The following is a 14,295-nucleotide window of genomic DNA, read 5'->3' as shown; positions in this document are numbered from 1 at the left end:
CACTTTCAAAATGGCGGTCAAGGGCCCTCTGTTTTTCCAAGGCGCCACAAGCACAAGTAAAAATGTGAATTTCTACTTCTTTATTGTGTAGATGTAGCTACAATTTTGCTCACACCATACCCTGAATCATTGAGGAACCTGAAACTGCAAGAAACTTGAAAGCATTTTTCTTTTCACCGAAAGTTGCAATTTCTTGCATCGTGTCCCCCTTCAACTGTGGACCATACTGTGCATAGACTTCATTGAATTAAAGCTATGGTGGTAAATTTGTCTTGGTTATATATCAGGCAAAAGTATACAAGGCCATCTGTGAGAGTTTTATGCAAAGACAAAACTTTTGTTGCATCATAATTTTTTTAAAACTGCGTTTGTTACATTTATGTTTAGCTATAGCTTGAAGTTGCACAGATTAAAGGAATTGATCAGGAACAGTAGGCAGTGGTAAATGAGGCTATAACTGGAGCGACATGACACAAATCTTACAGGCACATATGTGTATAGAATGCAGGGTCTGTTTTCTAGTACTAGGCTACCCAAACCCACATCATAATCTACATACTTGTCAGTGTTGAGGCCTATGCGTGATGTGCCCAGCTTTATGCAGCATGAAGGAAAATTGAAGGTTGTTGCTGGTGTGCATTTGTTGTTTTGCAAGCAGTATGTATACACACACACATTGTGCACATGATGTAACACAGCTTTTATCTCTTTGGACAGGGCATAGAGCAGCTGAAGAAGGAAGTGGCCAGATGGCAGAAACGCTCTCCATGGCGGAGCATGCGGGCTGTCTTTGGGCGCTTCTCTCTCTCCTGGTTCTCTCCCTTCACATCTGCTGGAGACGCACCTCTGCTCCCAGGTTACCTGTATGCTGTATAGCACCATTTCCAGAAGTGACGTGAATGCAAACGTGGTGAACATTGCACACCTTCCTTATGAACCCAGTGCTGCTATTCAAGATTAGGTCCTACCTGGTGTCTTGCAAGACATGCATCTAAGTCTTTTTGTGGAAGAAACTTGATGCAGGACAACCATCCATTCCTTGTGAAAGCACTTTAATCCACTGAGAAACAAAAATGTGCAGGGACATACTGGGAGCCACACCAGGTGCCACTCATAGGAGGCATTTTTACAGTGGCACACCATAATGAGTTGGCTTGCCTTTTTGCTTGCCTGAGTGGTTGAAATACTTGTGGTTATGTGGAAGCTGAAGGAAGCCGGAATACAAGTGTGCATTTTAAGGTGAATGAGAAGTGACAGAAATGGTGTTTATGTGCCCCCAACTAATGTTGTACACTATTGGAGGTTTGTGTATGTGTAGAATTGTACATGAACTGCTAGACTTGTAAGCTGTGAAACAGTAACACACTTGATGTCAGTCGATGTTAGTCTTTTTACTACAAGATGTTTTATGATACCATCTGATTGTCTGCTTCTTCGTTTAAGCCTGGGGCGGTATTCTCAGAGACCACTTTCGGGGACACTGTCACTTTCATGAGGTGTTGCACTGGACTCCAAGAATGCTGTTGTCTTTATACACTGGCACACCTGGCGGTAGTCGCACAAAATCTTATGAAAGTGAAAGCATCTCCACAAATGATCTCTGAGAATACCGCCCCTGAACGGCTTAGATTTTTAAGCGGCAGGTCTTAAAGTAAACTAAAAGCTGCAGTAGAAATCTTATGAGATTTGAGAACAAATTTTGTGGCAGTTTGATAGTACTCACAGTGTTGACTTAAGATTGCCTTTTTGAAAACTGAGCTGCTACTAAATAGAAGAGGTTTTTTTCATATGCTTTGTGTTCCACGTTTCAAAAAGTCAGAATTCTTCATGAAGTTCATTTACAGAAGCCTGCTTTATAAAAAGCAGAAATCATTTAGAGTGATTTGAAATATTCATGGTGATATATTTGTGGTATAAAAATGAAGTGAATACAAGGAGCATACCTGAATGTGGCTTGGGAACTTGATGTTTTAAACTTGTTTATAGACAACCATTTATATCTGTTCGCTTGCTCGTGTTACCTTGTGCTGTGTTGAATGTCTGTATGATATTGTTTATATGGACTAATGCCACGATGGAGCACTTTTGCCAGGCTAAAGTAATAGCAGCATAAAAACGCACAAAGTGTCTTTGGAGGTCTGCTTTTTAACTTGATAAAAGTGCAAATTATTGAAAGCTATTTTATGTGAATGCAAAGAAATGTATATGACTCAAGAATTCTTAACGTAGTAGAACCTAGATATTGCAAACCTGTGCATATGTAATGATGCTCTGTATTTGCATATTGGCACAGTGTCAGAATGCATGAAATCACAAATGAAATAGCATGCTTTCCATGCCACTTGTACAGCAAAATTGATAGTTTGCCATAGGTACGATGTTACCATTTGAATGTTGTGTAATGTGTGTACTTGCTCTGCACCTTTACTGCGAAAATATTTTCAGCATCATTGTACTTGAACACACTGTCTGTGCATGTTGTTTGAAAAGTGCATTATTTATTGTTCAAAATCTGGTCATCACATACATATGCAATATATCAGGGCGCTAAACACTCTTGGCTCTCAAGCTGAAAATGTTTTTTTTTTTGCTTGTGTAGGCATCAGAAGACACATGCCGACATTCTGTGATGGCATTTGCATGCACTTTTTCAACGACCTGTTAAACATGCTTGCAAATGTTTCCTTAAAAGCAATTTACAAATTGGCTTAAGTTGTGTGGAACATTTCTGTGCATGCTTGGAAAAAAAAATGCCGCTTAGGTAGGGATAAATGTCTGATCCAAACCCTAACCATAGTGCTTTGTTGTATTGACATGTTGCTAGCATATCTAGCCCCTGTTGGGAGTTATATTCTTATTAAATATACAAGACTGTGCTAGCTGCTGAAGACCAACAGAGTGGACAAACTTGAGAATAGGTATTTTTTGTTTTTTGTTTGCTGAGAAGCATTTCCATGTCACTGCTTGACATTGTTAGCTTGCTTGTATGTTTTTTTTATTCTTGTAGCCATTTTTGCTCCTTTCGCATCCTTTAGACTTGTGATCCTCTGATTGGTCTTGAATGGCCACTGTACTTTTATAAATTGTTTTGGGTACATGATTACAGTCTCTAAGGCACTTTGTTTTTGTTGCGATAGCAATTATATAGACGCTCCAGGCACATTTCTGCCATTGGCGTCACCATACAGGTGATAAAATTGTCGCTGCACACCATATGCTGCATGTGTGAGTGAAACCGTGCGTGGGTGAGCCTGCAATCGTGGCTCAATCTGGTGTGCGCGCAGGAAGAAAGCGGGGAACAAACGTGCCGTCTTCCGTTGCGCAGAAGATCGTGGGGGATGGGAGGGGTGTGGCGGCGTTGTGCTTCGGCAGCAACTGTGCATTTCGCAACCGGGTGCAAGGGGAACTGACGATCGCAGCTGAATCTCGTGCGCCATATATGGAGGAAAGCGGGGAGGCAGCATGGGAAAGAAGCGAGCGGCTTCAACTCCACCAACAAATGCGTACTTTGCACGACCACACTTGCTCTATCTTGAATCTTGAAAGTCGTGCGTGCCGTATCATGAAAGGGATCTGCAGGTGGCACACACCTTTGCACATGCTGTTTTCTCACTGCTCTTGCACTGAAGGGATAGACTGCATGAAGTTCACTTCGCTCGCTGCTGCTGCCGTGCTTGCTCGCACCAGCGTTTTAACAGCGAGTGTGCATGCTCATCGAGCATGATGTGTTCATGTTTGCTTCTGCGCGCTGACACCATATTTGTTAATTTAGTTAGTAAGTGAATGTTTCGAAGTTTATACGGCTGATAAAACTATTATCCTTACTTCGTACAGCTGTCTATACTAACTTGCTATCGCAATCGTTGCTTTGCTTTTCTGACGAAACTGCTAATATTTTATTGGAAGAGTGTCATGACTTTATTGGGTGTCTTTTCAGTTGGCAGGAAGCCATTGCTTGAAACTGGTATGTGCTGTTTACATGCTCTTAGCTAATTTAACTGCACTGCATACCTTCTGATCTTTGGTTGTAATCCCATATACTAATGAGCTACCTTCCCCTCTCATATGAATTTCTATGTGGCCTGAAAGTGCTGTTGTTTTTGTTGCTTATGGTGGTGCTGTTCCTGACGCCCTAAAAACAAACAGATGTGCTTTTGTTTGTAAAAATGAAATTCAAAACTCTAGGATAGAGACAGGGGGTTCGCTTCCTTTTGAATATACATGCACTTACTGCTTCTGGGCCATGGTCACATAATCCTGATGCGACATGACTAAAGCTAACATGACAAAAGATAATGGATGGCACCCGAGTGCTTCTTTGAACGCTTTCCACCAGTTTTTAGAAGCCCTGTGCGTAGATCATGCAGTGACATGTCTGCAAAATATGACACCTATGTACACCATGAAAACAGTTGAGGATTCAAACGGAAGCTTGTATGCCCTTATTCTCGTAGTAGCCGGTCTCCTAGGCAGTAAGAGTTGATCATCAGATCAACTGCCTTGTCTACTAAGACGCAGAATCCTGCCTGCCTGTAGCACCACATAGTTAGCAGCAATGCAATACTCTAGCCACTGTGGCGAAATCAGTACTGGAAATGCACCACTTAACCCTCCCCCCCCCCCCCCCAAAATAGAAGAAAAAGAAAAAACACCAGTGTAATTGAAAAAAATAAAAATAAAAGGAGGTGAGCCTTGGTCACACATAATGTGGGCTTTCAGTTCCGTCGTAGGAGAATGCAAGGGAAGACTATTGGTTGTGGATGCAGCTCAAGGCAATGGGAGAGAGCCTGTACTGTAGGTAGGGTAGTTTACTTCCTCGCACCATCACATCACAAGATTTCTTTTGCTTCTGTCTCCACTACTACTAAAGCCTTTTTTTAAAAATTCTTGCAGTAGAACGTTTTTATGGGGCAGGTTTGTAGAAGTTTCAATGTGCAAGCACCATTTCTGATGGGGCCTTGTGAGGGGCCATTTAAGGGTAAATGCACCTCGAAACGTTTTTTTATTACTTGTGCTAGAGATTTAAAAATTCAACCAATTACAGAATTTTTCATGCAGATTTCAAATACGTCATTACTTTTTGTGTAGCTGTTAAAGTTTTTCAGTTATGGTGATGCGCAATGACAAAATATAGTAGTCTTTGTGGGCACATTCCTACGTACTAAATTTTCACAAAAAGCATCATGCTACAGCTTGTTTAGCTCTTTGTAGATCACAAAGTGCCAGTATCTAGCCAAACAACATGTACAATTACTGGAACTATGCAAAAATATTAGAGCATTTAAACTATTCTTTTTTCTCAATTCCCTGAAATATAACCTTGTACTTTTGCAGCTACTGCTGGGAGATATTGCAATTTCAATTAGCTATCAGCACTGTGCATATCTTCAAGAGTATGTATGCCAAATTTTGTAGTATAAGACAATTATAGATGTGCAAGGTTATTTTCATGTGATCGGGAAAAAAATTAGTTGAAGTGTCCTAATTTTTGTTTTTCATAGTTGCAGTATTTGTAGATGCTGTTTGAATAGATAGTGGCACTTAGCAGTCTACGAAGAGCTAAATAAGCTACAGCACAAAGCTTTTTGTGAAAATTTATTACACAATAATGTGCCCACAATATCGCTCTATTTTGCCATTGTATAGGACATAACTCAAGAACTATAGTGGCTACATAGAAACTAATGACATATTTGAAATTTGCTTGTAATGCTTTATAAGTGCGTGGATTTTCAAATCTCTAGTACAAATATTTAAAAAATATTTTTCTTGACCTCCCCTTTAATTAGTACTCTGTGTGAAGTGTCCTGCCTAAGTAACAAAGTCTGAAATCTTATGATTTATAAATGGGAGACTTCACTACTCTTCATGGTCATTTTTTGAAAGTTTATGTTAAACTTTCATTTTATATTTTATTCAGGTAACTGACTTTTGGTATCTTTTGTTGCTGCTGAAGTATTGAAAACAAACATTTTCAGTGAGAAAGATGCAGAATTTTAAATCAAACACATCATGGAGCTTTCTGTAGAGGAGCTGTTATTCAAAATGAATTTTCCCAGAGCTTGAGGACAGTTTGCAAAATGTGAGAATAGACAGAGCTGACTGGATCTTACAACTGCAATTTAGGTAAAAAGCAAATGCGAACCACCACACAAGTGAAACTGTTGAATGTTTTTAGTATCACAAACGCAAGACAAATGGCAACATAAGTGCAGTTATCAAGTACCATTGCTTTCGCAAATGAAAGTAAATGCAGTTGATTGAACTCCTTGTGTTGTTTGGGTCATATTTTATGATAGTAATTGTTACTAGAAGTACAGTTTCAGGATGCGGTACCCATAAGTAGCCATGTTATTTGACTGTTAAAACTAAGGGCACCATAACAACAACCTGTAGATGTGCCACCAGAAATGGCATGTTTAAATGGAATGTTAAAGTGAACATTTATGCTGAAGAATGTGCAAATGATGTACCTGCTCTTTTTTTTTTGCTTGCGAAAAAAGTTAATTTGGAGGCAGATTCATGAGGGGTTCATAATTATAATTTATTTGTAAAAAAAAATGCTCTTAAGCCCGGAAGCCTAGCATTCTTGCAAAATGCTAGACATTGTTTTGTTATGCAGCACTGCTGCATGCTTGCATCTGGCTATGTCCTGTTGCATTATGCAATAAATTATACATCAATATTGTGTTTCTTTAGAGCAGCAGTTCAAAGCTTGGCTCTACTTAGTTGGAGTGCTCTTTATCTACATACTTAGCATTTCCAAAATGTACAGGTTGGGGGAGAAATCAGGAGGAGGATGCGACACTGTTCAGGACCACAGGAAATGTCATGGCAGGTAAAATTCTGCATTTGAATACACTGAACCAAAGCACAGCAGGTGTATGGTTTCTCGTGTCAGACTGTTTGTCAAGTGCACAAAAAAATATAAGTATTTTTCAGATGGCAGCCTTCATTGTGCATGTCTGCTGTGGAGGCCTTTTCTCTTTTTTTCTGTCGTTTCTGTTGATGCATGAGACAAACTGTGTCAAGTTGGAGACATCTTGTTGAGATTTGTGTTGTCCTAAAATATTGATGACTGTTCTTGACTTGGGAGACTGTGATTTATTTGGTGGTTTGTTAACATTGTGATGTTCATATTTGTCCCTGTGTTGAAAGTGTTATTGAACTGTGTGAATTTTGTGCTGCAACACTGACCAAGGTGGGCAGGATAATGGCAGTGACCTAAGTAAAAAAAAAAAACGTTGATGACAAACAAGAATTGCTTTATTGTGTTTTTGCCCCTCTGCTTGAAGATATTGCCATGGCAATATGTGCAGAGGTCTGTCATGTCATCGTCTACCGTATGTGCCATATATTATTTAAAGCAACTAGAAGTTTTTTTAGGAATCACAACTCAACCTGATGTCGGTTGAGTTGTCTGTACATTTATTTTATTTGATAGAATCCACTTCTGAAAATTCACCATTCGGCACCCACTAGACTATAGATCCTTCATTAATGTGATTTTGCTGCCTTAACAGTCAATTTATATTGACTGTCAGATATGGGACATATCGAACTTATCTGTGAACACCTGTGAGCTGACCATGAATGTTTGTTTGGTGCTCCCAGTACTTATTGCATATTTGTCGTGATGGTGCTGCTTTGGCCAGCCTATCTTGCCAGACATGATGCATCACACTTGCCAACATGCTTTTTCACCTTCATGAAGCTGATGCTGTATGTTGACCAGCATTATATAGCAGATTCTACTTTTGTTGCTGATTTCAAGCACGAGAAACAGATTGGGGTACTGTAATATCGTGGTAAAGACTTGTACACTCCTAACCTTCATCACTCACATTGGCACAGTGACCGTTATAAGACATACAAAATTGTGTATTGATGAGGGCTTAGCAACGGAATTGTGAAACTGAAACCTGTATCCCAAGGAAAGTGAAAAATTATGGTGGTTGATAACAGCAAAGGCACTTATTAAGGTTGCGATTCTAAATGAATATTGCAGGAGGAAAAAAAATCACATGGAGTGTTCTGTAGGGCTGTGAAAACAATGTAGATGTACGTGTTAGTCCATTTTTGTCACAACAAAAAAATTAAGTAAGACACTTCTAATGGCAGATAGCTTTCTCAACCTGTCTTGGTTGCAGTGGAGTACTATACCCATGCACTGTGGCAACCAATGCACATCTGTAAATTGGGCCACAGGACAGTATAATGTACCAAGCATGGATGCTGAAGCATGGTAAAACTTGTGGTTCTTCAAGCCACCATGGCTGCATGGGGGGCAATGGTCACTTTTTTCTTGTTCAAGTTTGCTTTGATCCATTTACGTTTGAAAGAAGGTCCAAGAAAATTTCGAGAAATAGTGTACATTCTCTCACAAGGATGTGCACTGCCAAATCCTGATTTTCTTTATAATAAAGCCGCGTGTACGAAACTTAATGCGACAAGAGTTTTGTTTGTTCTTTCAAAACCTGTTTGTGTAGTATACAACATTTTGTATGCATTTTTGTGTGTTAAAGATTGCAGTCTCACAAAAAGATAATCATGAGACACCCCCAGCGGGGGATCTTTTTCATTAAACCAAATGCACACTTGGACTTTGAATCAGGGGTAGAATACTCGATATACGAATAAAATAGTGAATCTTCAAGTAATTCGACATGCAAATTGAATATTCGGTATACCCAGCTGTGGTCTGGGACGATAGGTTCTTTCATGTATTTGCCCGATCCAAAAAGTCTTTCGAGAGAAACCGGGGGACTTGAATAACTTCTCAAATTTGCCTTTGCCTAGGTACTAAGCATGACTACATACCTTGCTTGCCTTTAACCGCCGCTTAAACTTCTGCCTAAATGGAATCACAGCAGCCTATAGAGTCTGTAATGACGCGGCAGTGTTATTCATCAGCGGTTGACCCTGTTGCGACCGGGGGTCCGAAGATTTGTGGTATCCATTAAGCGTGGACTAGTAAGGGAATGCGGGGCTAGGCCTAATATCCAAGATGTTTAAACACACACGTTTATATTGAATTATGTACAAGAGCTTTGCAAGAAATACAAAAAAATAAGCTCATGATCAAGTTCTAGCAGCCCCTGCGTTGTCATTGCCCAGTCTCTGTTCCCCCAATCTGGTGTCAGGAAACAAGTGACATCATGTCTCGCCAATCTGGAGGTTGGTAGCGTTTTCCCTCTGAAGAAAGCTATGCACATCACTGTGCATGAACAGGAGATGGGTGGGGGCAACACACTGACCCCTTCTCCGGCGCGGACGTGGCAGTTTGGGCGGATGACGGGTGATGTCAAGGAATGTTCTCTCCTGGAAGAGTCACCCCTGGTTGAACCTATCTTGGTAGATCCTCTCATCACAGAACCCTACTGGTGGCCATTAATCATCACAGTTGAAGATGGCTTTTATGAGGTCATCGGCCCATTCACCACTATCGCGTTTTCCGTGACTAACTGTTGTCGTGGGGTAAACGGCTGAACACAACAGCCCACATCAGTGTGGTGCACATAACAAGGTGCAAGTTAGGTGCACCTTGTTAGGTGCACCATGTTGCAGTGCACGCATTAGAGTGTGCACTGCAGCATGGCCTCATAGTTTTCAAATGGTCACGTGATGCCGCTGCGCTCAAGCCCGAAAAAGAAAGAAAAGAGAGCAGATGTTGAAAAGAGTTTGCTGTGTACCATATGGCATGTCATCGCGGTGGGAAGACATCATTTCGTCATTTCCCGTAAGTAGCAGAGTGTGCAGTGGAGAGTGACACGGATAAGAAACTTGCGCAGTGGGAAAAAGATACTGACACAATGGTGGTTTGTTTGAAACACTTCATTCGGAACATTTTTATTCCTGGCGAGTAGGCCATTACTTTCTTTATATATATATATATGTTGCTGGTGTTTCAAATTGCAGAGTGTACTTTGTTTAGGCAGGCACTTTAATAAATTAGTGATGTATGCTTAAGCTTCATTTGGGTTGGTTAATTTAGTTTTCTACCCCAGCATTACTGTCATTAATGCCTTAAGCAGCAGGAATATTCTTGCTAATGTACTTTCGTCCGCAGGCACCGGTCTGAAGTTGATCATGACACATGTTATACCGCAAGGCGACATTATTTTGATAGCATGCATTAGTTTAGCAGTGTAAGCAGATGTTTTCTTATTCAACGTGGTGAGTTGTGAGTTTATATTTTCTCGCAAGGAATTTAGAAGCAACTGCAAGCAGCACTCGTTCTTACAGATTTGGAGCATTCGGCTTCGCCACAGCACCGCTAGTTTGCTTTCTGACACTGTGCACGCAGCTGAATTTCATTGCAACTGCTTTGATTCGTTTACAAGTTATGCATTTACACTAATACAAGTTACATTGCTAAAAAAATCCTTCGCAAAATTTCGGAAACTTATTGAAGGGAACGCAACTTGGTGCGATTGGTTGTCATTCTCAAGTTTCACCGGAGTTTGAGCATTCCTACGGGCGGCGCCTGTCTACTGTGTTCCCAAGCCTGGACCCTACCTCGAACACTGCGCAACTGTGAGCACCAACAAGTGCCAGCCATAAGACGCATTGATGCAGACAACATTATCACACGGATCAGCTAACTGCAAAGAGAAAGGTGCACCCCAACTCACAAACGGAACTCATTGGTTTTTATTCCAGTACACACTGACCAGGTAAATTGAAAGCTCCAATCCTCGTCTTATCAGTGCACAATGTCCGTATTTACCTTCGGAAAGCGCGACATACGTTGCTGCCTATATACTGTTACGGAAGGTTGAAACAAGAGCAAGGAAGAAGATCGTGGAGACGCTGGCTGCTGCGTGTTGTTGGTGGTCAGCCATCTTAACTACTCTGACTCATCTTGTATATATATTGTAAATACAGTCTTTCTATACTCCCGACATCCCCATAACATATTGGTGGAGGTGCGGGGTACCACGGCTGGAAACAGAGCTCCGCTGTGGACGTTGCATCACCGTCCGCTCCATGAATGATGGTGAGCATGCGGGATCAACGTCGTTGCCGCCTCCTAAATCACCGTCGCCAGCTACATCGCTGTCATCTTCGGTTGTGGTTGTGCAACCCAAGGATCCTGGAACTTTCTAAGGGACCGATGGCGCCGATGTTGAAGAGTGAGTGGCTATGTACGAATGCGTCAGTGGAATCACAGATGAGACCCTACGTTATGCTAGCAAACCTGTTCTACCTAAGAGGCACGGCAAAGGTGTGGTACGAAAACCACGAAGAGGAGCTAACCAGCTGGGACTAATGCAAAGTTGACAGAGTTGTTTGGCAAACAAGCAAGAACTGGCCTCCCGTGCCCAAGCCCCCACGGAGTCCTACATCTCGTACATCCAGGACGTGCTGGCACTCTGTTGGAAAGCCGATCACGACATGACAGAACCTGAGAAGGTCGGGCACGTGCTTAAGGCATTGCTGACGACGCTTTTAATCTGCTCATGTGTAAAAGCTGCTCTACAGTTGATGCTATCATTAAAGAGTGCTGACAATTCGAGCAGGCCAAAAGCGGACGCGTCTTGCAACCATTCGCCAGACTTTCCAATATTGCCGCAACGTTGACGTGTGAAGATCAACCTGCACGGCAGCATGCGTCGCCATCAGAGGACGTGATGCGAATCGTTCGACGTGAACTGGATGCGATGGCGCCCGCAGCTTTCTGTTCGCGTAGCCCTGATGCTACCACTTTTTCAGTTCCCTGCGTACAAGCCATTGTTCGCCAGGAACTTGAAAACATTGGTTTACACTCTGTGCTGTCGCCAATCTGAGAGCTAACGAACGCCCTTCTACGATTTTCGGTCCACCCCGACGCTTCTCTCCGCGTTATCGCAACCCGACTGAGTGGAGAACTGCGGACGACCAGCCGATATGTTTCACCTGTCGCCGCATTGGTCATGTCGCCCGATACTGTCGCAACTCGTGGCCCTCAACACCTCTCACGTCGACCAACCTCAGCCGTTTTGATGGAAATGCCCGCAATGTTTCGCTCACCGCCGAGTCCAACAGCGCCGACAACTCTGCTAGGAACACGTGGTAAAGTCGCTCGATCACCATCGCCGCGCGGACACCAGTCTCGTTCACCGCAAACGCGTCGTCCATCTTGCCGTTCACCGCAGTCACGTCGACTTTCGTCCCCTGTGGCTTTTGGCCGCACTCTTTCGGAAAACTAAGAAATCTCTCGGAGGTTGTGCTGCATTGCCTACAATACTGCAGCAAATCCTCTGTCTGTGCCCACAAGAAGTGTAATTGACGTTAAAATAGACGGCGTACCTGTCCATAGCACTCGACAACACTGGAGCCCACGTATCTGTGATGAGTGCTAGCCTACGTAGACGTTTAAACAAGGTCATCAACCCAGCAACTGCCCGAGTGCTTCGTGTGGCCGACGGCGGCTTGCTGGTTGTTCTTGGAATGTGTACTGCGGGTTTAAGTATAGCCGGCCGCCCTACTTCTGTTCTCTTTGCTGTGATCGACAACTGTCCTCACGACGTTATCCATGGATTGGACTTTTTATCCATTCATTCTGCTCTCATTGACTGCGCGACCGGTGTTCTTCAGTTAGAACTGCCTCAACTCGCCGATGCACCGAGCACCGCCCCACTGCACTTGTGCTCGCTTCACGATGTGCGTCTGTCACTCGAGGCAGTTACGTCACTTTGACCGCCCAGCCACAGGTTCCTGACGGTGAATATGTGCTTCACCCCATCATCTATGTGCTTTTGGACCGGAATGTTGCTGTTCCGCATGCGCTGGTCACGGTTACTAATAACGACGTCGTTCTACCGTTTCTGAATTTCAGCCTGTGCCCTCAAGTGATTCCGGCCGGCATGTTCTTGGCCAGGGTTTCTAGTGGTTCCGAATTTGACATCGAGAGTCGGAATGCCGAGAGTGGTTTATTGGCCCCAATGGCGGCCTCACAGCTATGGTTCCTGAACGGATGCCTTCGCGAAAATGATTGCACCTGACCTCACCTCTGCGAAGGCCACGGGCATACGTCTCCTGCTTAAATCGTACAGTGACATCTTTGATTTCGGCGACAGGCCTTTGGGCCAAACGTATCTGTTAATTGTTCACCACCGTATAAACACTGGAGACACGAATCCAAGTCGTCGGCGTCACTATCGTGTGTCGCATGCTGAACGTCGAGTCATCCAATCAGAAGTGGACGAAATGCTCCGCAAAGGGGTCATCGAGTCACCAGCCAGCTCTGGGGCTTCGCCTGTCGTCCTTGTGAAAAATGAAGATAGTACCTCGCGTTTTTGCGTCGATTATCACCACTTAAACAAGATTACGCGAAAAGACGTCTATTCACTACCACGAATCGATGACGCCTTGGACTGCTTGCACGGAGCTAAATACTACTCGTCCATCAATCTTCGATCCGGCAACTGGCAGATTTCAGTTGATGAAATGGACCGCGAGAAGACGGCCATCATCACACCAGATGGTCGAAGGGGAGGAGGAGACCCTGGGCATGGTGCTAAGGTTTACGTCTTTGTATTACGCGGTAGTGAGCCATGCTAAAGGAGCGTCGGCGGGCGTTATTTTATTTATTAGGAAACTGCGCGGTCTATCTACTGAAAATTATTATTCGTGCCCTTCAGGCAGATTAGTGTATGCTGACTTTACTGTTGGTGATGATTCGTGGCGTGTTTTGTGTAGATATGCACCCAATGTTTGTGAACAGCGCACTATTTTTTTTAAACCCTTATAAAGACTCGCATCTGCCTGAATAGAAAAATTATTCTGGGCGATTTTTATTGTGTACTAACAGATCAAGATAGAACAGGTCGGAGAACAAATGACAAAAGCTGTCATGTCCTTACAGAATTAATAGCCGAGTGCGACTTAGATTATTAGGTATTAGGTATTATTAGATGGGTATTATTAGATGACGTGGCAGACGACCTGGTTGGAACACGCGAGGTGCAATATACGCACTACCATGTCAATAGTCACGCTCGTCTAGACAGAATGTACAGGCGCCCAAATCTTTAACTGGCGTGCTCGAGCGGCGTCTTTTACGCGGGTCAGCGCCGTATGACGGGGCGCGGCTGCAAAGAGTCTGAGGCTAAGCGCATGCGGACAAAGCGCGCTCAGCTGGGCCCATCGTCTGCTAAGCTGTTTCCAGCCTCGCCCCGTCATACGGCGCTGACGCACGGAAAAGTCGCCGCTCGCGCACGCCAGTTAAAGATTTGGGCGCCTGTACGTGTCGCCAGCAGCAGTACTTGAGATAGCTATTCCGGCGGCTAGCTTCCCACGCTATGCGTGGCG

The 14,295-nt window shown here is 43.4% G+C and overlaps 1 protein-coding gene across 2 annotated transcripts in view; it reads left to right on the top strand.

Moving 5' to 3' along the window:
• The window catches only part of LOC142559235 (palmitoyltransferase ZDHHC3), a 31,436-nt gene extending 22,993 nt beyond the window's left edge, over positions 1 to 8,443 (top strand). For both annotated transcript variants that reach the window (XM_075670873.1, XM_075670865.1), the window contains exon 6: positions 718 to 8,443. In XM_075670873.1, the coding sequence (XP_075526988.1) occupies positions 718 to 876 (159 nt within the window). In that variant the 3' untranslated portion in view covers positions 877 to 8,443. The remainder of the gene's footprint in view (positions 1 to 717) is intronic.
• The last annotated feature ends 5,852 nt before the right edge of the window (positions 8,444 to 14,295 follow it).

Source organism: Dermacentor variabilis, chromosome 1 (genome assembly GCF_050947875.1).
Source record: "Dermacentor variabilis isolate Ectoservices chromosome 1, ASM5094787v1, whole genome shotgun sequence".
Taxonomy (NCBI): domain Eukaryota; kingdom Metazoa; phylum Arthropoda; class Arachnida; order Ixodida; family Ixodidae; genus Dermacentor; species Dermacentor variabilis.
The sequence above is the reverse complement of the archived record's forward strand: the minus strand, read 5'-3'. Positions and strand labels throughout refer to the sequence as shown.